We start from the raw sequence: 24,078 nt of genomic DNA, 5'->3' as shown, positions 1-24,078 counted from the left end.
TCAATTGGCAAGGATAAACAAAACTCCAAGAGTGCAGCTGACAGCGATGATCAGCCATCCCTATTTGTTTGTCCCGAAGTAGGGTGTAGCTCTAACTTCGATTCCTTTTCAGAACTCGAGCTTCACATTGATGTTGGTTTGCATGAAATCCAAACAAAAAGAAATGAAACTATATACGACGGGCTCCGCCGAGATTGGGCAGCTAAATTCTCGGGTATCGATACTTATCAGCCAAAACCATGCAGTAAACCAGACGAATCTTCTTATATATCACTTGTTCAAGAGACACCTTCAACCCTTAGCATGGGCTGGGCTCTAAAACCAAGAACAGGAGCTACTCGTTTTACAGAAAATGTGCGGTCGTATTTGACAGCAAAGTTCGACTTGGGTGAGAGGACTGGTAGAAAAGCAGACCCTGAACAAGTTGTCGCGGAAATGCGGTGCGCGAGAAATGAGAACAATGAAAGGCGCTTTGAAAGAGAAGAATGGCTATCGAAGACCCAGATTGCAGGATTCTTTTCACGTCTTTCCACTTCGCGAAAAAAATCCACAGTACGAGATATTACCGTGACCAGTCCTCAGGAAAATGTACAATCTTCGGTAGCGAGGAATTAGACATTCAGGATTTAATACGAGTGTCATAACGTATGAATCTGTTACAAGAAATTGAGGATAGCATTGGCCTGCAACACCCCATTATTTACGACACGTACGATCTATGCGACTACTATCAAAGAAACAAGATCTCAGCGTTCAATGTTGCAATGCTGAAAAAAATACTTAATCACTTTGAAGTACAGTTTAGATCTAAAGACCTTAAGGCAGAGCTCGTGCGTTCGGTTGGGGAAGTCATTAAGGAATGCAAGCGTTCTCCGCAGTGGAATCAGTACTGTTAGATAAGCCTTTAATCTTAGTTCAGTGAGTACACGACAGGGGCGGCGTAAGCTGAACATTATTCATTGGAGAGGCACGTCAAAATAGCCTGTACTGATTGACTGTTTTGCAATCGTTTTGAAAATAATGTCAGTTGCGAACTGATGTAGTAACTCATAACCAAAGAATCGCTGTTGTAATAACGATAATGATGATCGATGATGATGATGATAATGATAATAAGTATATGTAATAGGACTCCATGCTGTCCAATTAAGAAATAATTGGACGAGGAAAATTCAGAGGACTGACAAAATTGGATGAGGCCGTCTAATTATTTATTGATTGGGAAATATGAAATACCATTACACATATATATGGGATTAATGACAAGCTGTATAATAATAATAATAATAATAATAATAATAATAATAATAATAATAATAATAATAATAATAATAATAATAATAATAATGATAATGAAAACTTTATTGAGTTTTTTCCCGAAATTCAATCTTAAATCTCGCTACGTATAGGTAATTTACAATTGGCTACTTGAATCGAATACAAAATGTGACAAATGACAAAAAGAAAGGAAACACTATTAAACACGATGATGATGATGATGATGATGATGATGATGATGATGATGATGATGATAATAATGCCAGTACCCGCAACCTCCAGTTCCGAACTGCCGTCCCCGTATGATCCTAATTTTCACAATCACTCGTTCTGTAGTTATAAATGAATTCATACTTTTGTTTGCACCTGTTGCCAATTCGTCGTCTCAGCCGGAGAACAGTCAAGACTGCAAAGTATTTTTAGAAAAAAAAAGATATAAGATATAAAAAAGTATATGGAGTTTGAAAATATCGGAAGGATGAAATACCTTTTCGCAAGTGAAAACGATGTCAATATCACATGTTATCAATAATATGTTACCTAAAACTTAAAAAGAACTAGAAATGTTCAGCTCTACAAACAAGAACACTTCACTTTACAGTTCTGGATATTTTTAGCATGTTTGGAGATATTACTAAGAGAGGATTTCTTTACTAAATTTACTATAATTAAATAAACAAATTGCGATTGACCTCCCGACCTCGAGATATGCAAATAAAAACATTACCGTGCGGTGAAATTTCAAAACAGCTTATAGAAACACTATTAAATGAAGCCGTAGATCCTTGAAATCTTTTATAATGAAACAAATATTATAAAGTTAAGGCTTTTAATTCATCATATTATATTTTAGGTAATGTTATTGAGGATAATGAGCAAAGAAGTAGTCATCACAGACTCAACGGCCTGTCGTGTCACGCAAGGAAATAACTGAAAATAGAACAATTTGAAACTCAGCTTATTTCGTAGAAACGCAATGTGCCGCAATTTTTATTGCACAGATCTACAAAATAGCTTCTTATCTCAAGGTTGAACGATATTTAAGGGCTGGGTTAGGTGCCACAAATGAGAATTTTGCAATATTCGAGGTCTCATAATCTTAGATTACCATGTCACACTTTCAGTACTCTCGATCAGTTAGGATTATTTTTCAGAATTCGCGCATTCCAAAAAAAACTATTACTGTTTTTATGCAGAAGTTACACTAGACTAAAGTTCTGAATAGAAAAATTAGCTTTCATGTGTAGAAAAATCCGAGAAAACAGACTTTGAAAGTAGCTCTCGGCCGACCTCGAAAACCGGCGTCTTTTACTGATTTGGGGTCGATGGACAAAAATTCGCATAGCGGCTGGAAAATAGAATTTAGAACAATTCTAACTGCAATTTTGTAGTGAGGATAGATAGTACTTTCGATGGTAGGAATATAAAAGAAATCTATTTTTCAAGCCCAGATCCAGTGGCACGCTGTTAGAGAGACCCCCTCTTAACGGCTTTAAGACGAAAACGGAAAAGAAGCGTTTCCATATCCAGAATAGCCTACTTTTAATAATCGTACAGCATTTTGTTTTTAACAAAATTTAGCTATAAAGCTGCAATGTAGCGACTGTCACTTTTTCCGGTAATCGTACTAACCAGTAACTTGATAGCAGATTAACCTAACGTAACAGTGTAACGCACGCCCTAGTAAATGGTAAGAAAGAGAGAAGCTTCTCTCTTTCTTACCACTTACTAGAAAGTACGTTACACTAATACGTTAAATTTGAATTATAAGCTGCTCTCAAGTTACGTTACGTTATTCTGCTATAAATTTGCTGGTTAGTACGATTACCGGAAATTCAACGTATCAGGGTCTTGTTTCAAATCTCGACAAAGGAAACCCAATACTGAGCACTTACTGATTTTTTTTATTCATGAACGAATTCTAAACAAAGGAAACCCAATAAAGCACCTATTGATTTTTTTTATTCATGTACAAATTATAAAGCCGGGCTCCCTGTGGTTTAAGACTAGCAATATTTGCAATAAAATAAAATTGTCTCACGCATGGGGGTCGTTAGAGTGTATGTGTGTGTGTACATATTTACAATATGAGTGACCGTGTTGTACCAAATATACAACCACGAGCCAAAGTCGTTAATTTTAAAGATAAAATTAAATTTGGCTAAGAAAATTGGAGTTACAGTTTATGCAAATCAGCACGATTTTGTATCAGATATACAACCTCCTCCACGGACAATGATTTATATTGTGTTTTCCTCATTAATTATTTATGAGTTTTATAAATATATATATATATATATATATATACAAATATATATAATTTATATATATACATATATATATAATTTATATATATATAGATATATAGTCATTTGCAAAAATTATGGCCACTTCCAATATGTATACAAGTATATCAATAGCATTTTTTTTTAAATATGGGAGATTATCCCCGATATTTTTTTTGAGTTGTCCCTCACTAGGGCTTTCTGAAAAACAAACAAACAAACAAACAAACAAACAAACAAACAAGAAAGACATCCCGCCGTGACTCTGATATACTTTCGATATACTTGTATTTATATTTGAAACGGCCATAATTTTTGTAAATGGCTGTACTTGATTTAACTAAAATATAAAGATCTATTAAATATTTGTAGTGCAAAAGCTCTCGAAATAAAACTGGTCTTTAAAAGTGACATGCATGAGCTCCAGAAACTTAATTAATGGTAGTTTATTTACCACCACCAACATGATATATTTTCTAATTACAATTTTCTAATTGTAATTGTAATTTCCTTTTCTTTTTCTTTTATTTATTTATTTTGTTTTTCTCAAAAGTACTAACCCAACTATAATTTGTTATATAAACTTCTAATTTATTGTAGTTTTTCATTATTTTGCTCTTTTTCTTTTCTTTTCTTTTTTGTTATTTTTTGTTCTAAATTGCCTACGGCTTCTCGATCTCTTCTTTCTTTTTATCTCGTTTATTTTCCTCCCATTTTATACCTTTTTTCCTCTTCTATCTCTCTTTTATATCCTTTCATAGATTGGCTCATTATTTTCTTGACTTGTTAGGCCTTGAATTTCAGCATATTCTGTGTCTTTATATTCCGGTGGGAAAATAACGCTTGGTAGTTCTTCAGTCCGTTTGAAATCATCCAGTTCAGTATAAATAATTTGCCCGGGACGCTAGAGATACACAAAAAATGATGACAAATTAATATGAATATTAAAGATTTACAAGACTGTATTCATTGGTCAAATACTTAGAATGAGTGATATAATATTATTATATTCAATTCCAGCAAAATCCAATTCATATCAGTAACTTATAATCCATTCCATTCACATCTAATCACTCTCAGACACGTGCAATCCATCCCAGTCATATCCAATCCATCCCAGCCACATCCAATCCATCTCAATCACATCCAATCCATCACAGACACATGCGTCGCTATCCATCCCAGCCACATCAAATCCATCAATTACATTCAATTCATCCCAGTCCCATGCAATCCATCCCAGTCACATTCAATTCATTCCAGTCACATTCAATCCATCTCAGTCACATCCAATCCATCACAGACACATCCAATCATCCATCACAGTCACATGCAATCCATCACAGTCACATTCAATTCATCCCAGTCCCATGCAATCCATCCCAGTCACATTCAATTCATCCCAGTCACATGCAATCCATCCCAGTCACATTCAATCCATTCCAGTCACATTCAATCCATCTCAGTCACATCCAATCCATCACAGACACATCCAATCATCCATCACAGTCACATCCAATCCATCAAAGTCACATTCAATTCATCCCAGTCCCATGCAATCCATCCCAGTCACATTCAATCCATCCCAGTCCCATGCAATCCATCCCAGTCACATTCAATCCATCCCAGTCACATTCAATCCATCCCAGTCACATTCAATCCATCCCAGTCACATTCATTCCATCCCAGTCACATTCAATCCATCTCAGTCACATCCAATCATCCATCCCAGTCACATGCACTCCATCTCAGTCACATCCAATCCATCCCAGTCACATTCAATCCATCCCAGTCACATTCAGTCCATCCCAGTCCCATGCAATCCATCTCAGTCACATGCAATCCATCCCAGTCACATGCAATCCATCCCAGTCACATGCAATCCATCTCAGTCACAGCCAATCCATCCCAGTCACATTCAATCCATCTCAGTCATATCCAATCCATGCCAAAAAAACCCACATCAAATCCATCTCAGTCACATCCAATCCATTTCAGTCGCATCCAAGGAAACATTCAGTCCATGTCCATCATATATGCATTCCATCTCAGTCACATGCATTTCATCACAGTCATGATGACATACAATCAATTATTAAAGGTTCAATAATTTCCACAAGCATTTGATAATCTTATGTGTTTTTGATATACCTAAACCTTACATGTACGTCAACATAAATCGGTGGCATTACCCTTTTCTTGCTTTTATCGACCTGGGCGTATATGGGCATTTCATCTCCTTGATCAAGCCTGTTTCTTGTTTTCAATGAATCATTAATTTGTGCATAGATTGGGAACGTACTCTCGTCTTTTTCATTTATGATAGATGGGTGTCTATCAATTCTGTTCTGCCTAAATACGAAGCAATAAATATAAAGTTTTTATACCTTTAAAACTATTTTAAAGATCTAGAGCTAAATTTTAACCGGAACGCAATGGAACTATAAAAGAACAAGGTGTCTATTAATATAATCAATGACTGGGTTTCAATGTTTCCCAAGCAGGATGACCTTCGATAACAGGGAACGTTTTATTAGAAAATTGTAAGTTGTCCGATTCTATAAGTGGTAATTTAACCGTTAAATGTGGAGGCATCTTGCAGTGTAGACCTGCTTGCATATCTTGTCCAAGGCTCTTTAATTGGTAGAACTTGAATATCGAAGTCTAAGCCATTCATTTATGTTAATTGATTATTATATAATACAAGTTTTGCGTCGTGAATTTGCACTGTAACGGACAACTCCGTGTAAAGCTCTTCTGACCCAGGTCATGTTTCTCTCATTTTTAGTATTAATGCGGCCGATAATTGTTACTTACTTATTAACACTCTTATTCGACGCCTCATCTCCTACAAAATTTATCGTTATATATGGTATTAGTATTAATATGCAGTATAGTATATTTATGTCATTATGTGAAGTGAAACGACAGTGTTGATGCAGGGTCGGGGGTCTAATCAGTTTGCGGCGCAATCATTTGCTTCGCGCCAAGTGGCAAATAAGGCGTCAACGTTCCTTCGCCAACAAGCGTTGTCGATTGCGACACAATGAAATGACTTTATTCGTAACATCTACTTACTTTTCTTTGATATGCATTTCTTGTTGGCAACAATAAATGAAATTATTCCAAGTGATATCGCTATCAGCAATCCTACGGCGATTACTCCTCCTACGATGGGTGTTAGACTGTTACGTTTTCTTCTAGGTATTACAACCTGAGTAAAGGCTTGACAAGAAATAGTAATGGTCTTAGTCATTTAAACCATTTCCTCAATAACATAATATACCTGAGTATGTTATTATTTCTTTTAAGTGGACAGATTGCCCAGAATCATGTCCTGCTTTTCGAATTTGAGTTGCAAACGGACTCTTCCCCCCCCCATCAGTCTGTTCACTCCTACCCGGCTCTTTCTCTCCCTCTCTTTTCTTCGCTCGTTCTGTCCCTCTCTCTCTCTCTCTCTCTCTCTCCCTCTTTAACTTTCTCTTTTAACTTCTTTAGGCTGGAAAAGCTTACAAAGAAGAAGAAAGGAGCACAAAGCAATAATGATGTTAAAGACTTTAAACGCACTTGCACCAAAATCAAAACCAAAGAAAGTGTTACAAAATCATCTAGTGTACCCTGCTTAGTGACTTTTGCTTTTCTTGGGTACGTGGTTGGTTCCTTTCCATTTTCCCTGTCGACACTCGAGGACACTGTTGAAATGCCAGTAAAAAAATAAGAAAATTTGCGAAAATTATTCACTATTTACTGATATGTATCCAAGGCTGCATTCATTGATTTATCCTTCAAGCCATGCATCCTACCTCCCATTCATTCACCCATCAACCTATAGATCCATCTATTCATCCATCCGTCCTTTTTAAATCCATCCATCCATCTCCATCCATCCATCCATCCCTCCCTTCATCCAAAAACTGATAAAATTTCTATAAAACTTATTGTTATGATCAAAATTATTTGAATGTATATTAAACCATCACTAATAAATATTTATAGCTAAAATACTTCTTACTCAATTGCGTGACGTTAATAAAGTGTTCATCTTCCCCAACTTCATTTTCTGCTTGACATCTGTATTGTCCATAATCACTGCTATCTTTGGTTTCGAAAGTCAACACGCTTTTTTTTGTTTTGCAATCTATTCCTGAAACAATCTGGCCTCCACGTGGATCATACCATGTGATTCGTGGAAGAGGTTGTCCTGTTGCTATACAGTGTAGACTTATTTTTTCCCCTTTGAAAGACACAGCTGTTCTAGAGGAATTATCAATGTCAATCTGTGGCTTAACTGTAAAAAAAAAAAAAAAACAAACTAAAGCTGATGGTGTTATATTTAATTGGGTTAGCATATAATTTAAATAAATTATATAATTCTAAACAAATAACATTGGCATTCTGGTAATTATAATTATACATGATGTGGTGCAAAATAATATATGATTTTTTGTATGCAAAATATAATCATTTCTTATTGTAAAGTCGTAATATTCTTGCCCTGTCGTATGGCCTCTATCTGCTATATTTAGAACCACATTCATAAACATTATTTCAATATACTTACACAACACAGCTATTTCGGCTTCCATAGTCACAGGTTCCTCGTTTGGATTGTTACTAGCGCGACATTCATACCCTCCACCTTGATGTGCTGTGGTGTTGTTTATCCTCAGTGTAGCTTTTCCTTCTCCTTCACTCATGATAATGCCTAGAGGCATTCTTATCCACGTGACATTGGGTGTTGGATTTCCAGTAGCAGAGCAGTTTATTTCACGGGTATCTCTCTCGATCAGTTTTATTTTTGATGTATTTGTCGTTGGTATTGTTATTTTAGGTCTTGCTAAACGACGAAAATAAATTTAAAGCGACTATATTCAGTTGTTTGGTTATTGTCTTATAAGTATTGTTGTTTTAAAATTGAGTATTGCTCATAAGTATTGTTGATTAAAAAAACATGAAACTGAAATCATAGTGGAAAATTACGCAGAGATGGCTTTTTCATTCTAATATTGCGCACGCACATGGGTTTTAATAGCCTTCGGAATTGTTTATCTCTCTTGTTCGCTGTATAGATTTGATTAGTTTTGCTATTTTGTTTTTCATTCCGTCACTTCCCGTCACGTCCCCCCTCTTCCAAATACCTATCTTTAAATTCGCTCTATTGAGGCTTTTCTTTATCAAGTGGTTAGCAACTTACTTGTGACAACAAGCTCTACTTTACTTCGGATAGGGTCCTTTTTTGTTAACACCAGGCTACATCCATAGGTACCGCTATCACCTACCGTGACATTCTGTATGACAAGGGTAGCATTGGACTCTAAGCTGACACGAGCAGGACTAAGAAATCGTTTTGGACAGGTTTTGTAGTTGATATTCCACTGCTTTTGTTCAAAAAGAAGTCCATAGCCAATTATTGATCTCGAATTATTTGGCCAATAGAATGACCATATTGGTGAGGAATCTTGAAAGTCATTTGTCCTGTTATCTACTGTGTAGTCCCAGACAAAACGTGCAGTTTTCCCAACAGCTACGTACAACACACTTGGCGGTTTCTTAGTAAACCGAGCCTGCCCTTTGGTTATATAAATTATAGTAAATAACAGCGTTAAACGGCGTTTTTGGTGTTCATGACTGCAATTCGTAAAGATATAATGCATTATTGGCCTACCTTTTGCGATGTGCACAATTGGGACGACGGTCATTAGTAGCGCAAACATCAGTATTTTGATAAAGAAACTCATATTTATCCTCAGCTAAGGTTATCGTAAATATCAAGTATGCTTCAAGAGTACTTTATTGATGTATATTACTTATGTATTATCAAACGAAACTTTGTATGCACATAAAAATAATTTTCGAAAATGAAATATTTCGTTTCCCTTAGGTCCTGTGTCCCAATGAGCCAACAAAAATCTTGATTTTGAAAGCTCTTTCATTTGGCACCCCCGCGGCTGGAATTTCAGGGACAATTTCTTTTTTCACGTGCCTGCCTCGTGGTGGTGTTTGATCCAGCGTGATCTCTTTCACGTAACTTGTTGGGCCCCCCACAACAAGGGGCAAATAGAGTTCATCGTGCTCATATATTTTTCATGATATTTTTCTCTTATTCTCTCTACTTCATTGTATACACACCGAACGCATAATTTATTACTACTTTACTATGTCTATTATCTGCGTACATATTTACGGTGTTCAACTTATCTATAGAGAAAAAATATCGCTCTGGGATCCTCACGATTACCCTACATTTCATATTCTGGCTGCGTTACCAGCGTGGTTGGTCCGCCTTGTAGTGTAGTGGTTAACACATCGGACTGGAATACCGAAGACGTGGGTTCGAATCCTGCCAAGGGCATTGATATTTTTCTCTTATTCTCTCTACTTCATTGTATACACACCGAACGCATAATTTATCACTACTTTACTATGTCTATTATCTGCGTACATATTTACGGTGTTCAACTTATCTATAGAGAAAAAATATCGCTCTGGGATCCTCACGATTACCCTACATTTCATATTCTGGCTGCGTTACCAGCGTGGTTGGTCCTTGTAGTGTAGTGGTTAACACATCGGACTGGAATACCGAAGACGTGGGTTCGAATCCTGCCAAGGGCATTGATATTTTTCTCTTATTCTCTCTACTTCATTGTATACACACCGAACGCATAATTTATTACTACTTTACTATGTGCTCATATATTATTTATCTCACAAACGATTTAGGGACATTTTAACGGGAAAGCAAAACTATTTTATAAGCCTTATCGATGCTTTTGTGGACAGTGATTATGATAAATTGATATAATATGATAAACAATCTGAGTGACACACTTTTAAAATAATTAAAGCATTAATTTAGGTGTGGCAGGTAATAAGATATCTTGAAGTAAAGTACAGGGATGTATAAGGGTCATTTCTTACCTTTGACTGCTCTGGGTATACTCAAAACCACAGAGAAGATAAATATGGAGGTACCGTATTATTCGAGCCTTTGTAAGTATATAATTCATGAAGAGCACAATGAGCACAAAGACAACCCAAATTTTCTAAGTTCCAATATTCAGTAGATAATTAAAGACGATTAAAAGCGGTGTCTAAGACAATGCTTTAGTCGTTTTTTGATTTTTGGTTTAGCTTTTCGTTTAACATGTTTACATTGGAGAATATGCCTGTGGAACATGCGCGGTATGAATATTAAAGCTTTTAATATTAAGTTTTTAAAAGCTTTACAAACTTACGTAAGATGAGTATGTTAATGGTATGGCTTGCCGCGCCGGTAGCTAAGGTCTACAGCTGATGCGTCTCTTTTCCATACGGTTTAATGCTTTTGTTCCAAGCTATAGTGTGCATGATGGTGTGGCCCACGTGTCCTATTTGGCCGACATTGCCGATATGATCGATAGAGACTGAGTCCAGTTTGTTTGGCACACAAAAACTCCAAGCACCAAAGCAAGCAACTGAAAAGAGACGTCGGCTGAGAAGCTAATAGGCAGAAAGCATAATGAAGTGCATAAATCTGCATGAAAAATGGTTATGAGTAAGAAAACAAACAAACAAACAAACAAACAAACAAAACAAAACTGACACATAAGAAATATATGCTTTTTTTTTTTTTTTACTTTTCCCTAACTGGTTTGTCAGTGCTACAAATATTACCCACAAACTGTGTTAATATTTCAAAAAAGATGAATAAAACCCGATGGGATATATTCTGCTTCTCTTATCGTATTGCCCTATGCTGATCGCATGCGCAAAGCAAGATACAAAATACAGCGCTTTCCAAAAATTCTGTATTTAAAATGAATATCAATACATCCATTATGGGTAATTTTCAACTACAAAATCGCCATATTTTACAATTATTCATCTAAGGCAAAGGGATTATCGGGGAATAGTTGTCGATCCTCGACACTATTTATTGCCACTCTAACCGTTGCTAATTAAAATATAACCTTGTCTATTGATTTTCTACAGACAATGAAAAGTGGATAAGGTATTTACAAAGCATAGGCATAGAACAAGTCACTGTGAACGTAAGGGGGACTCAGAAACAGACGCATTCTAAGTAGGTAGTCAAGGGTGATTGACTTGTTACAACCTCTTAACCTCTGGGGTCTTGGGTTTCATTATTAAGTAGAGTCATGTTAAATTTCTCTCTTTTTTGGGAGGTTTATCTAGCTTCATCCATTTTCCTTACTGAACCTATCCTAACACGTTAAATTTGATTAGAACTATAAGTTAGCCATGAACTTGATATCCTGACCTGGATCAGCTGAAAGACTGTTGATTCGGCGCTTGGAAAATACACTTTATAGGTTAAAAAGATATAACTAGCTAAAAACTAGTGTGAGCTGCGTCGGTGTTTCTAATGAAACAGTAATGATGAAAAGGTAAATTATACACCGTGAAAAGATGAAACAACTTACTGACGTTTCGGACGCTAGTCCTTCGTCGGAGTAAAAGAGAAAGAAGTGGTAGAAAGGAGTGTATATATGATAGAATAAGACAAAAGAAACCAATGAGAGCAAGGTAGGCAAGGAAACAAAAACAAACAATCAAAAGACAAAAGAAAAGGTTAGTTGAAAATAAAGCGTTCATTAATCCCGTTGGGACTAAGAGTGCCCAATAGGTGAATAAGCCGCATTTCTTTGGTCTTGCGACAATCATTGTTGCCGTTAAGCAAAGAAAGACCGAAAACAATGAAGTCAGAAAGAGAATGGTTAGCTAGATTAAAATGGCGGGAAACTGGTTTGGTGGGATCGTTATTGCGAATATCATAAAGATGATTGCAAATGCGATCACCAAGACGGCGGCCAGTCTCGCCCACATACAAAAGATTACAGCGGGTACATTTAATACAATATACAACATTAGAAGTGGTACAAACAAAATGGTCAGTGATTTTAACAGTTGATTTAGGACCGACAACAGAAGTGTGAGAGACTATGTGAGGACAAGTATAACAACGTTTACGAGAACAGCGAAAAGTACCAGGTTCTTTGTTAGAGGGAAGAACTCCCTTGACCAAGAAAGAACGGAGATTACGATCACGTTTATAGGAAAAGAGAGGGCGGTTGTTGAAAATAGCAGAAGTGCCAGTATCAGAGTCAAGCAGAGAAAAGTTGCGGTTAACAATGGGTTTAATGGAAATGTTAATAGGATGATACGTAAGAGTGAAAGGAATGCGGTCATTAGAGGGACGAGTGTGAGGAGTGAGAGCGGTGGTACGATCAATAGTAGAAACTTTACGAATGGCGCGATCAATAACATGAGCAGGATAATTACGCTTAAGAAAGAAGGAACGCATCTCAGAACATTTAACAGAAAAATCGAGATCATCACTACACAAACGACGAAGACGAAGACGATTCTTTCATCTCTTGTGTTAACTCTTTTCACCCTGCCTTAGACTTTACGTGGGAGGTTAGTGAAACATCAGTCACTTTCCTTGACATCTTGCTTAGTGTTAATGACGACCGTCTTAGCACTAGTGTCCATTACAAACCTACTGACTCTCATTCTTATTTACTCTACTCGTCTTCTCATCCTAAGCACACTCTTAACGCCATTCCGTTCTCGCAATTTCTTCGTCTTCGTCGTTTGTGTAGTGATGATCTCGATTTTTCTGTTAAATGTTCTGAGATGCGTTCCTTCTTTCTTAAGCGTAATTATCCTGCTCATGTTATTGATCGCGCCATTCGTAAAGTTTCTACTATTGATCGTACCACCGCTCTCACTCCTCACACTCGTCCCTCTAATGACCGCATTCCTTTCACTCTTACGTATCATCCTATTAACATTTCCATTAAACCCATTGTTAACCGCAACTTTTCTCTGCTTGACTCTGATACTGGCACTTCTGCTATTTTCAACAACCGCCCTCTCTTTTCCTATAAACGTGATCGTAATCTCCGTTCTTTCTTGGTCAAGGGAGTTCTTCCCTCTAACAAAGAACCTGGTACTTTTCGCTGTTCTCGTAAACGTTGTTATACTTGTCCTCACATAGTCTCTCACACTTCTGTTGTCGGTCCTAAATCAACTGTTAAAATCACTGACCATTTTGTTTGTACCACTTCTAATGTTGTATATTGTATTAAATGTACCCGCTGTAATCTTTTGTATGTGGGCGAGACTGGCCGCCGTCTTGGTGATCGCATTTGCAATCATCTTTATGATATTCGCAATAACGATCCCACCAAACCAGTTTCCCGCCATTTTAATCTAGCTAACCATTCTCTTTCTGACTTCATTGTTTTCGGTCTTTCTTTGCTTAACGGCAACAATGATTGTCGCAAGACCAAAGAAATGCGGCTTATTCACCTATTGGGCACTCTTAGTCCCAACGGGATTAATGAACGCTTTATTTTCAACTAACCTTTTCTTTTGTCTTTTGATTGTTTGTTTTTGTTTCCTTGCCTACCTTGCTCTCATTGGTTTCTTTTGTCTTATTCTATCATATATACACTCCTTTCTACCACTTCTTTCTCTTTTACTCCGACGAAGGACTAGCGTCCGAAACGTCAGTAAGTTGTTTCATCTTTTCACGGTGTATAATTTACCTTTTCATCATTACTTTATAGGTTAAGTAACTTGATTGTATTGTTCGGTGCATTTGCGTTAGACGTTAACGTTGCCCTTATCAGCCTATTTTCGCTTGATGTCGTGAGTTTTCTTTTCACCGTACGACTCCTTCTCTGAAAACAAAAGCAAAAGGATAGCTGGTACCGTTATCAACGAGAGAGATAGAAAATAATGCTAAGAAAGGTATGGTGTGCGAGAAGAGGAAGGAGCGCTGGTGGCTCGTTTAAACTTGATAAAGTTCCAATGTTCAAATTTAATCTTGGCCAACTAGATACATATACTATAATTTAATGGCAATATCTTATATGATAATAATAATAATAATAATAATAATAATAATAATAATAATAATAATAAAATAATAATAATAATAATAATAATAACTTTATTCACGTGTCTATGTGTTTAGTTTTTACAACTAATTGGGGACACAAAAGAAAGAAAATATCTATATCTAATATCTAAAATAGATCTAAAAAAATATAATGTATATATATATATATAATTTATCTAAAAAAAAGTAATAAGCTATAAAATTCAATTAAATAGGTTAAGAATTCATAATGAAAAACATTCGTAATCTATTAATTCACGAGCTGCATAGTTTGCAACAATTAATGTTGTTTTCTAATATCTTGGGTAAATCCAATTTCCTAATTTTCATAATAAAAGAATTTATGCTCGGTGATGATCTAAGATCCGCGTTGAGCTTAGACCAAATATACGGTCTTAAATATCTAATGGTGTGTTTACCATAAGTCACCGTATCAAATCTAGGAATGTTGAAATCATTATTTCTAAGTGGATATCGCGTATTGGTTTGCATAAATATTTCGTTAATGATATTGGGCGTCAGACCATTCTTAACTTTATACATTAATATTGCTATATCCTGCAAACGGCGGTTCATTAATGACGACAAATTCGCTTTCTTAAGAAGTTCTTCATATGGCTCTGAGAATGATTTAAACACAGCTCTAAGCGCTCTCTCTTGATTACGCTCAATCTTTCTATAGAGTCAGATGCTCTACAAAAATGCCAAACTAAATGGGAATAAGTCAGATGCGGCAGGATGGATGATTTATAAATTATAAGCTTAGCTTTAGTAGGTATTAAATTTCGCAATCTCATGAGTACACCCACTTTCTTACTAGTCTTCGCACATATATTGCTTTAACCACCCTTTTAATAAGTATCGCAATTCTCCTATAAGTTATATCCTGAGTGACAGAGCTCTCAATATAATATGGTATTGTCGTCTCAGAAACCGCACGCGATTGACACATAGCGTTTGATTGACGGCGAAAATAGAACTTTTTTGGTATCGACGTCTGTTTTCTGAATGCAGTGGTTCTCTCAAAGAAATGTTCTTCTTCCCTCTTACAATTTTATGGCAAAAATTATTTCCTGACAATGTTGTACAAGGATAAGGAAAATTAAATCTCGCACTTTCTGTTACAGTTGAGTGAAAAATATCATTCAGAATTTATTATCTTTCAAACTTTTACGCTACGAAAACAATTGATTCATTTAAGCTCACAAGAAGTTCCTTGAATAACAAAGAAATTGTAGAATCCGTTATTATTCTATTGACCATTTGTGCTTTTAATCATATTGATAAATTTTTGCCCAGAACATTTTAAGAACAATCGACGTGTATCACGACCACTTTTTTTTTTAAATACGCCTAGGGAAGAACCATTAGATTTTTTGACCAAAAAGAGAATTATATCTGAATTATACGGCAAGTAAGGGTTCAAAGTGTCCTTAATTGATACATTATTTTCTTTGGGGAACGCAATGTGTAAAAAGGGTATTATAAAAGGATACAAGAATAATATTATGAAACAATTTTCCTATCCAGTCAGTCATCCCACCAAGATGTTATTGTGCTTTTATTAGTATGTTTGACCTTGGTATTTCAAGAGACCAGGTAATCAATTATTGCTGTGCTATATTATATTTATCATATCTTATCTTATTATATTTTGTATTCTCGATTATTGCATTGAAAAAGAAATATATATATGGACAAGCTCCAATTCACCCTTCACAGTTGTCTTTCATTGATAAAGGTTAAAGATATATGAGAAGTGTACCTTGAGATTTGTTATAAATGTTCTGGCCATATATTAATTTATAGAATATCATAATTATAAAGCTTCTCGCATTATTATTATAGTTTTTTTTGGGTAGGGGGAGGGGGGAGGGGGGAGGGAGGTACTTTTCTCATGCACGATTTTTTTGTTAACTGATGATCTGTGCTCGAATATTTCTTTTGGGTTTTTGGTATATATATACATTATACATATATATGTATACAGCCTTTTGCAAAATTTATGCCCGCTTCCAATATATATACAAGTATATCAAAAAAATATCAAAAATTATGGGATATCATCCCTGATATTTTTTTCGAGTTGTCTATCACTAGGGCTTTCTGAAATAAATATCAAGAAAGATATCCCGCCCTGTCTGATATACTTTTGATATATTTGTATTTATATTTGAAACGGCCATAATTTTTGCAAATGGCTGTATATGTATATATATATATATATACGTTAGCATTTATGAAGTTGCTTTTTACTTTCAATACTTGTAAAATCAGATAAATTCTCTTATTAGCTATTTGTTTTACAAAGTAGAGTAATAAAATTAATTACAGTTAAAAGCATTACAATCAAAACAGGTCAAACTAACGAAAAATCTTTTTCGGCGAAAACCCTAGCCATTATTAGGTAGTGAGCAGGAGGGAGGAGATGACTCAAATGGTTTTCCTATTAAAATTCTGAAACAGTCATGTATGACAGTGTGACGTCACATGGCAACCAAATCTTGGCGCGACGAGTCTACCAAAATGTCACAATAAAATTTCAATTTTAAGGCGGGAATCTTGAAACAAAGAGGTGTCAAACCAAAGATTTAAAAGCTTATTAATCGTTAATTTAACGCAAGTATAATAATTACTCATTAACTTATGTAGTTCATTACTTTTTTTCATCGTATCAACGATCTAAAACTCTGAAAAGATAAATAATTTGAGCTACTAGCCTTTCGTTTTCGCGCCATTTTTTTCCCTGCAAAAAAAGTATCGCGTATTTTAAAAAAAATTTCTCTTCTTTCCCTTCTTTTTATAAACCCAAAGAAGGACGTTTCACTACCAAGCTGTTGAGCTAAAGTACGTTTTCCCTTGTCTTTCCATAGTGCTCATCATTCCTTTTAAATATCAAAATTTACTCCCCGTACTTCGTTTATCGTATTCGCCTTTGTAAACCAGCGTACTTCTTGAACAATTTTTAGTCGCAAAATCAACATTTAGTTGGTTTATTCATTATCTTTAGGGACCATAAATCATATATTATTCAGTATCTTTGACCTCTTTTCCTAAACCTTGGTTAAAGTATGTTTTTTCTTTGTTAAACATCCATTTTTTTGTTCTGAAAGTTTCTACAGTAGCTTTTGTGTTAATAAAAAAACATAACTTATACAAAAAAAAAATTGTTGGAATTTATCAAATTTATTTGAAAAATATTTTTAAACATTTTTTTTTTGTGTGGTTAAAAAATTAAATAAAGTTATTGAATTTGTGAAATATTTAATTATATGAAAAAAAATTGTTTGTTATGACATTGCATGATTTATTATATTGAAAATTATGTTTGTTTTAAAATTTTTTTGCTATTTGTTAAAAATACATTCATTGATAATTGTTGTTGGTCAATAACTATACCTACAGATTATCTGGCATTGCTTATTTGAAGTCAAACCACTTTTGGTGTGAAATTTACTCAACCCAAAAAAATCATAAAAGTGGTTGGTATGTGTACAATGGTCTATGGAATAATGGGAAAGCATCGTATGTTGGGGCCAATCCATTGTTTCATGAAAGAGAAAATCTGCATTTATTCATGTTTGAAAAACTAAAAATACAAGATATCAGTTTAAATTTTGGCAATTATTGTTTATACCAATCTCTTCATAAAAGTAACACTGACATATTGAAGGAAATTATTTCTCAACACCATATTAGGCTATCTTTTCCAGACAATAAGCTAAAGTCTGAAAACATAAAGAAAATCCTGCAATATAACAAACTGACTCTCACATGAAATTGATGACCTTAAACATAAGCTTTTGAAATGTTGTAATACAACAACTGCAATTCCAGCTTGCTTTGTATCTGAGTCAGAAATTGCAGCTATCTATACAGCCCCAAATACATCTACTGATGATCACACAAAATCTGTACCCTCTACTAGTTGCTGAAGGCTCTTTCAAGCTTAGTGCCATAACATCAAATAAAGGTGGATATACACCAGAACACAAGACAAAAAAGCGGCGTAATTTCATACAAAAACAGGAAACTACATGTGGAGCAACAGAAATCTTAAGTGACTCTGATGACAGCCTTGAAGAATATCTCAGAACCAAGATTACAAAGCAGAAATACCACTCATTTAGAGAATTGGTAAAATTTACTTGCAAATCTTCTTGTATGAATGAAGGTGATACTGATGAGAGCTTGACAGATGATTAGAATTCACCATATAATTTTGTTTTGATAACAAAATGCACATAACTTGCATACATAATTTTAAGGAGCACCTTTGTCAACCGAGTTGTAAGGATTTCTCAAGGATATTCTGGATTTTGTGCTAGACCTCCAAGAAAACCTTCAAGGACTCTTCAAGCTGTATTCAAGGACTACTAATTAATCAACTTGTCACTTATAGATTTTTTATCTGTTATACCGAAGTAGCGGTTTGCAAAGCTATTTATGAATAATTAACATGTACTTATATAATAGACACTGAATAGAAGATAGTACTGTGTACTGAAGCTCTTTTTGCAATATTATAGACCTTTTTTACAGATACGGCAGGCATCTTGAATCATATGGGTTACCATGGGGGAAAACATGTAAAAAACATAGAGGAGAACTAGTTGCATTCATATTCCATATTGTTTGATTAGAACAATAGAATTCAAGATGGCCACCACCATTGGTAAAAAAGTCTAATATTTTTGATTGTATAACACGAATGGTCTATGAGTCAATAGCCCATAAGACTGAAGGCTATTCACTCAAAGGTAATGAGGGGGGGAAGATTTTTTAAAATGTCAAATCCAACTAGTCGGTCAAATATATTGATAAAAACAAGTTTTAAATTAATTATCTTACAGTAAGTATTTAGTTTCATGCTTTGGCTTTCAAAGCTGGTACTTCTCTCTACTGGTAGACTAAAATAGCCTAGACATAGCTCATCCAATCAGAATGCATCATTGATGATAGAACACTAATTGGATTTGGCTAAAAGAAAATAGTGGGTACGACGGGGGGGGGGGGGGGGGGGGTGTGAGGAAAAGGGGTGCTTCATACCCTGTTAGACACAACACTGTTATCTTAATTTTAATTCTATCAAAGACCTTAGAGACAAAAATATTGGTTTTCTCAAGACTGCTTTCACATGGATGATCATGACACTCCACAACAAACTTCAACACATGGATTCAAACCCCTGATCAGCTGTTATCTTAAGGCCTGCTATTTATACTCGACGTGCCCAGGGTTGGGGGTAGAAAACTGGGAGGAGATGCTCCTCAGAATGTTGAAAATGACTCCAAAAAATAATGATTTTTACCCACAAAAAGGTACGAACTAAATATGAGTGCAAAATGACAGAAGGGAGGTAATAACCACTCATTATTACAACTATCATTTTGGTTGACACTAATAAAGTATCAGGTATCTCATTACTTGACAAAAACCCTAACAGATACTGGCTTACTCCCTGGTAGACCTTTTAGTGTTGTAACACCCTAAGAGGTACCAAATCACAGATCTAAAACCCTAAAGTAAAAGGTATGACAAGCAACCCTGAGTACTTCCAACTGCCCTCTTTCACCAGGTCTACATGTATTAAAGTCACACATTTCTCTCCTTCACTCAAATTATGATTATACGTACATTCATATAAAATGTTGTCTTTCATTTGCTTGACATTGACCTTTATTTTAAGTCTAGTAATAATTTATGATTGTATCATCTATTTTGTATGAATAAAGTTTGTCTTTATTACTGTTGTTTGTAGATGCCATCTTCTTGGATTTTTCTAAGGCGTTTGACAAAGTGTCGCATCCCAAATTACTACTCAAACTACAGTCATATGGGATACAAGGTAAAATCCTGGATTGGATCAAAGCCTTTCTCTGACATCGTCTTCAGTTTGTTTCAGTAAATGGTACTCACTCTGATATTGTCTCTGTGTCATCGGGAGTGGCTCAAGGATCAGTTTTGGGTCCCACACTGTTCCTTCTGTTCATTAATGACATTGTGCATCATACAAATTCTACATTGAGACTGTTTGCTGATGATTGTATTGTTTATCGTAAAATACAGTCCCAAGATGACCACGAATCCTTGGATTTGGACCTTGATAACCTTGCCACTTGGTCTAACACATGGCAAATGTAATTTAATGCCTCCAAATGTAAAATCTTGTCCACCACCAACAAGCGTAATCCTGCCCGATTCCCTTACAGTTTAGGTGAGGAACATCTTGAACACGTAAAATGCCACCGATATCTTGGTGTTACATGCAGTTCTCAGTTACGATGGAGTGTTCATGTGAATATCATTGCCAACAAGGCCAACAAAACCTTAGGGATCGTCCGCCGTATGCTAAAGCCTTGTGGTGCCGCAGTAAAATCGAGAGCCTATTTGGCTCTAGTTAGACCACAGCTCGAGTACGCTTCTGCTGCATGGAATCCACATGACAATAAGTCAGTTAACAAATTGGAACAAGTGCAGAAAAATGCAGCCCGTTTTGTTACGGGGGACTATCTTTGGTCCACGAGTTCTTCTGGGTTGGTTAGTTCGCTTGGGTGGAGCACGCTAGAACAGAGACGACTACTTAATATGGCCTTGCTGTTTTTTAAATTTCATAACAGCCTGATTGCCTCTCAGATACCATCCGAACTCGTTCCTTCCAACAGGCGTAGTCGAAGTCACAGCTCTACCTACCGTCAAGTCCAGACCAATGTACTGAGCTTCACTTACTCGTTCTTTCCAAGAGCATTTAGACTATGGAACATGTTACCTCCAGAAGCAGTACAGTCAACATCAATAGAGTCATTCAAAGACATAGTTTCAACGGCAACTGCAGATCTGAAAGTGCCTATTTATTTAAAACGACTCTAGAACTTGAATCTATTCAATGAACCGCTATTATTCATCTTTATTTATATATATTTATCTATCGCCAATTTATTTAATTTAATTTTATGAACCTTCTAGGATTAGCGCAAGCTATTTAGAAGTGTAACCAACTAAGAACTAAGAACTAAGTTGTTTTCGTCTCTGAGTGTTAAGTGGGAGCCCTGATATAAAACTCTGGCCCTGATATAACGACTTGTGCACCACTCGTAGAAGTTATGACAATATCTTGAATCACAGGAAAAATTCAGTGATATTGATATATATATACTCGTTGATACTTACTATCAAATCGCCCCAACCATATGGAAAACATCCACAACAACTTTCAATTACACTTTCCTTTCCTATTTATTAAACTTTATTCAATCGTGAAACACGTCAGTTTAACCTTTGAGTTCCAAAAAGAACCAAAATTAAAATGCGGTCACCCAACCTGGAATATAAGAACATAGTTCATGGATTAAAACCATTTTAGGATAGGAACAGGAAAGTACAATGGGGATCATATACAAGCAATACTTTGGTGTGTTTAGAATAATGTGGCAAAATATTATCTACAGGTACCCTGGGGTAGTTATTTATTATTTTGTTATTTATGTAAAAAATAATTTTAAATTTGATGACTTTTGATTTACTCTTATCAAGTTAATTACTCACATATTTACCTTTTGCAAGTCTGTATTGTTGACTTATGATTTGTGGAAAACATGGCGTCAAACCCAAAGAAACGGTTTTCCAACTTCAAACAGATAGATGAGCAGTTGTGCAAAAGGTATCTTCACGAAACTCAGCAAATACCAAGATGAATATCTAGGTTCCTTAACCTCCTTTTGTGAAGCCATAGTTCAAATCGTTAAGTCATCGAGGTCTTAAAATATTCTTGTGCTTTGTCTTTTTTTGAGTCGCTTTTGAAAAGGTGCTTCGCAAAGAAAATTCAAAAACTAAAGATATTTTTCGTTAAAAGCATCAAAGTCAGTAAAGAAACATATTCCAAAGACTCCTTTACCAATACATCTGGTTCATAAAGATATATCTTTGAGATTTGTGAGGGAAAAACGGGAAGAAAAACAAGCCTTTAATCTTCCCTCTTGGCCGCCATTGTGAAATCGCTGAACCGCGACGTGACGTCATACTGTCATACATGACTCATTCATTGTTTACCTTGGAGACGTCTCCTCCCTCCTGGGTAGTGAGAGTTTCAAACAAATCAGGCTTGTTTATCGCTTTTTTATTCATTTTAAGATTTAAGAATTGGAGCCAACAATATGGGTTTATATAGGCGGCGTGGGTAGAAAATTTATTCGCCACTACGTATTGTACATTAAAATGACATTCATCCAGTGTCTATTAGTATCAGCCAATACTTACTTTATAGTGAACACTTATTAATATCAAGAGAACCACTGCAACCCCACCAACTGTAATGGATATTATAAGCGGATTATGATCATTAAAGTGCACTGAATCCTTTGAATCTAAAATAAAGAAAAAAGAGAAAATGCATTATTGGATGTATTTATATTTCTCGTAGCCAAACGACAAGTAAAAGGATAAATAATGCAAAGAAAACTAAATAAAAGCCACTCAACCACCAAACCACCAACCCATGACATAACAACCCACCAAACCACCAAAACACCAACCCACCAATCCACCAACCCACCAACCCACCAACCCACCAACCCACCAACCCACCAACCCACCAACCCACCAACCCACCAACCCACCAACCCACCAACCCACCAACCCACCAACCCACCAACCCACCAACCCACCAACCCACCAACCCACCAACCCACCAACCCACCAACCCACCAACCCACCAACCCACCAACCCACCAACCCACCACCAACCCACCAACCCACCAACCCACCAACCCACCAACCCACCAACCCACCAACCCACCAACCCACCAACCCACCAACCCACCAACCCACCAAACCGCACCAAACTACCAACTAAGGCCATTTACCCTTCAAACCAAAAACGCATCTTCCCATCAAACAATCAATCCATTAATCAATGATTGAATTAATAACAGGTTAACATCTCACTGGTTTAAGTCGTTCATATCATTACATAAGTTGAGAGCTGTGTTCTAAAACTTTAAATGTAGTGATAGTGATTGTGGAGAGTGTCATCGACAGGACCCCTGTGTTTCGGAAATAATTATTATTTATCATTTTATTTTTATATTTTGTTAGTGTAAATGGTGCCTAAGATGACTTGGCTGTGATCCTTTAGTGAAATCACTCCAAAGAAGAGCGTGATCTTAGCAACCATTGCCTCGATGATAAGAAGCTGTAAAACAAATTATTTTGAAATTTATATACTTTGAATGTGCAAAAGGGTCCTGAAGGGGTAAAATGGGAGCTAGGATTCGCGCATTCATTTGGGATGGGAAAATGGGATTTTATGCAATGGGAATGTGATTACCAAACAAAATACCCTATGATAATGACCCTCGCAAAAGGATGCATGTTTTAGACATCATAAAGCAAAAAATAATAAACTGGTTGCAAACCATTTGTCCTCTTACCTTACGAAACTGGGTAAAAAAATTACATGTTATTTGTTATACGAAATACAAAACGATTTGATCATTATCAAAAAGGTAACATTATTTCAAAAAGCTTCAATACCTGTGTAAATGGAAAGCGGCATTATTCGCACGACTTCTTTCTGTTAAAAAAGAGAAAAAAATAGTGTCT

General features: G+C 35.8%; 2 protein-coding genes and 1 non-coding gene across 10 annotated transcripts in view; 1 reads left to right on the top strand and 2 right to left on the bottom strand.

The window, feature by feature from the left end:
* Nucleotides 1-3,617: 3,617 nt before the first annotated feature.
* LOC116287923 (opioid-binding protein/cell adhesion molecule homolog) lies at nt 3,618-9,366 on the bottom strand. The gene is made up of 9 exons (XM_089035268.1): nt 9,229-9,366; nt 8,758-9,132; nt 8,125-8,400; nt 7,576-7,851; nt 7,181-7,255; nt 6,642-6,788; nt 6,381-6,411; nt 5,756-5,915; nt 3,618-4,467 (listed from the first exon to the last, which is right to left on the bottom strand). The coding sequence occupies exons 1-9, from the start codon at nt 9,299-9,301 to the stop codon at nt 4,309-4,311; spliced, it is 1,572 nt and encodes a 523-aa protein (XP_088891394.1). The 5' UTR covers nt 9,302-9,366; the 3' UTR covers nt 3,618-4,308.
* Nucleotides 9,367-10,106: 740 nt separating this feature from the next.
* On the top strand, nt 10,107-10,178 carry Trnas-gga (transfer RNA serine (anticodon GGA)). Its single transcript has one exon. It is a non-coding gene; the product is annotated as a tRNA-Ser (tRNA).
* A 3,728-nt stretch (nt 10,179-13,906) lies between these two features.
* LOC148913726 (uncharacterized) overlaps nt 13,907-24,078 on the bottom strand; it is a 36,070-nt gene continuing 25,898 nt past the window's right edge. Inside the window, exons 5-8 of one of the 8 annotated variants that reach the window (XM_089035604.1) lie at nt 24,010-24,049; nt 22,735-22,841; nt 22,032-22,285; nt 21,696-21,799 (exon numbers count right to left, since the gene is read on the bottom strand). In XM_089035604.1, coding sequence (XP_088891730.1) covers nt 22,817-22,841; nt 24,010-24,049 — 65 coding nt within the window. In that variant the 3' untranslated portion in view covers nt 21,696-21,799; nt 22,032-22,285; nt 22,735-22,816. Of the gene's footprint in view, nt 14,258-21,695; nt 21,800-22,031; nt 22,286-22,734; nt 22,842-23,304; nt 23,669-24,009; nt 24,050-24,078 lie in introns of those variants that run through there. The other 7 variants (XM_089035607.1, XM_089035593.1, XM_089035600.1 and 4 more) reach the window with 7 other exon arrangements.

This window comes from Actinia tenebrosa, unplaced genomic scaffold (assembly GCF_029948245.1).
Source record: "Actinia tenebrosa isolate PJP-AT-01 unplaced genomic scaffold, QUT_ActTen_1.0 PGA_scaffold0__85_contigs__length_37466705, whole genome shotgun sequence".
NCBI lineage: Eukaryota > Metazoa > Cnidaria > Anthozoa > Actiniaria > Actiniidae > Actinia > Actinia tenebrosa.
Note: the sequence above shows the minus strand (reverse complement) of the source record. Positions and strands in the feature narration are given on the sequence as shown.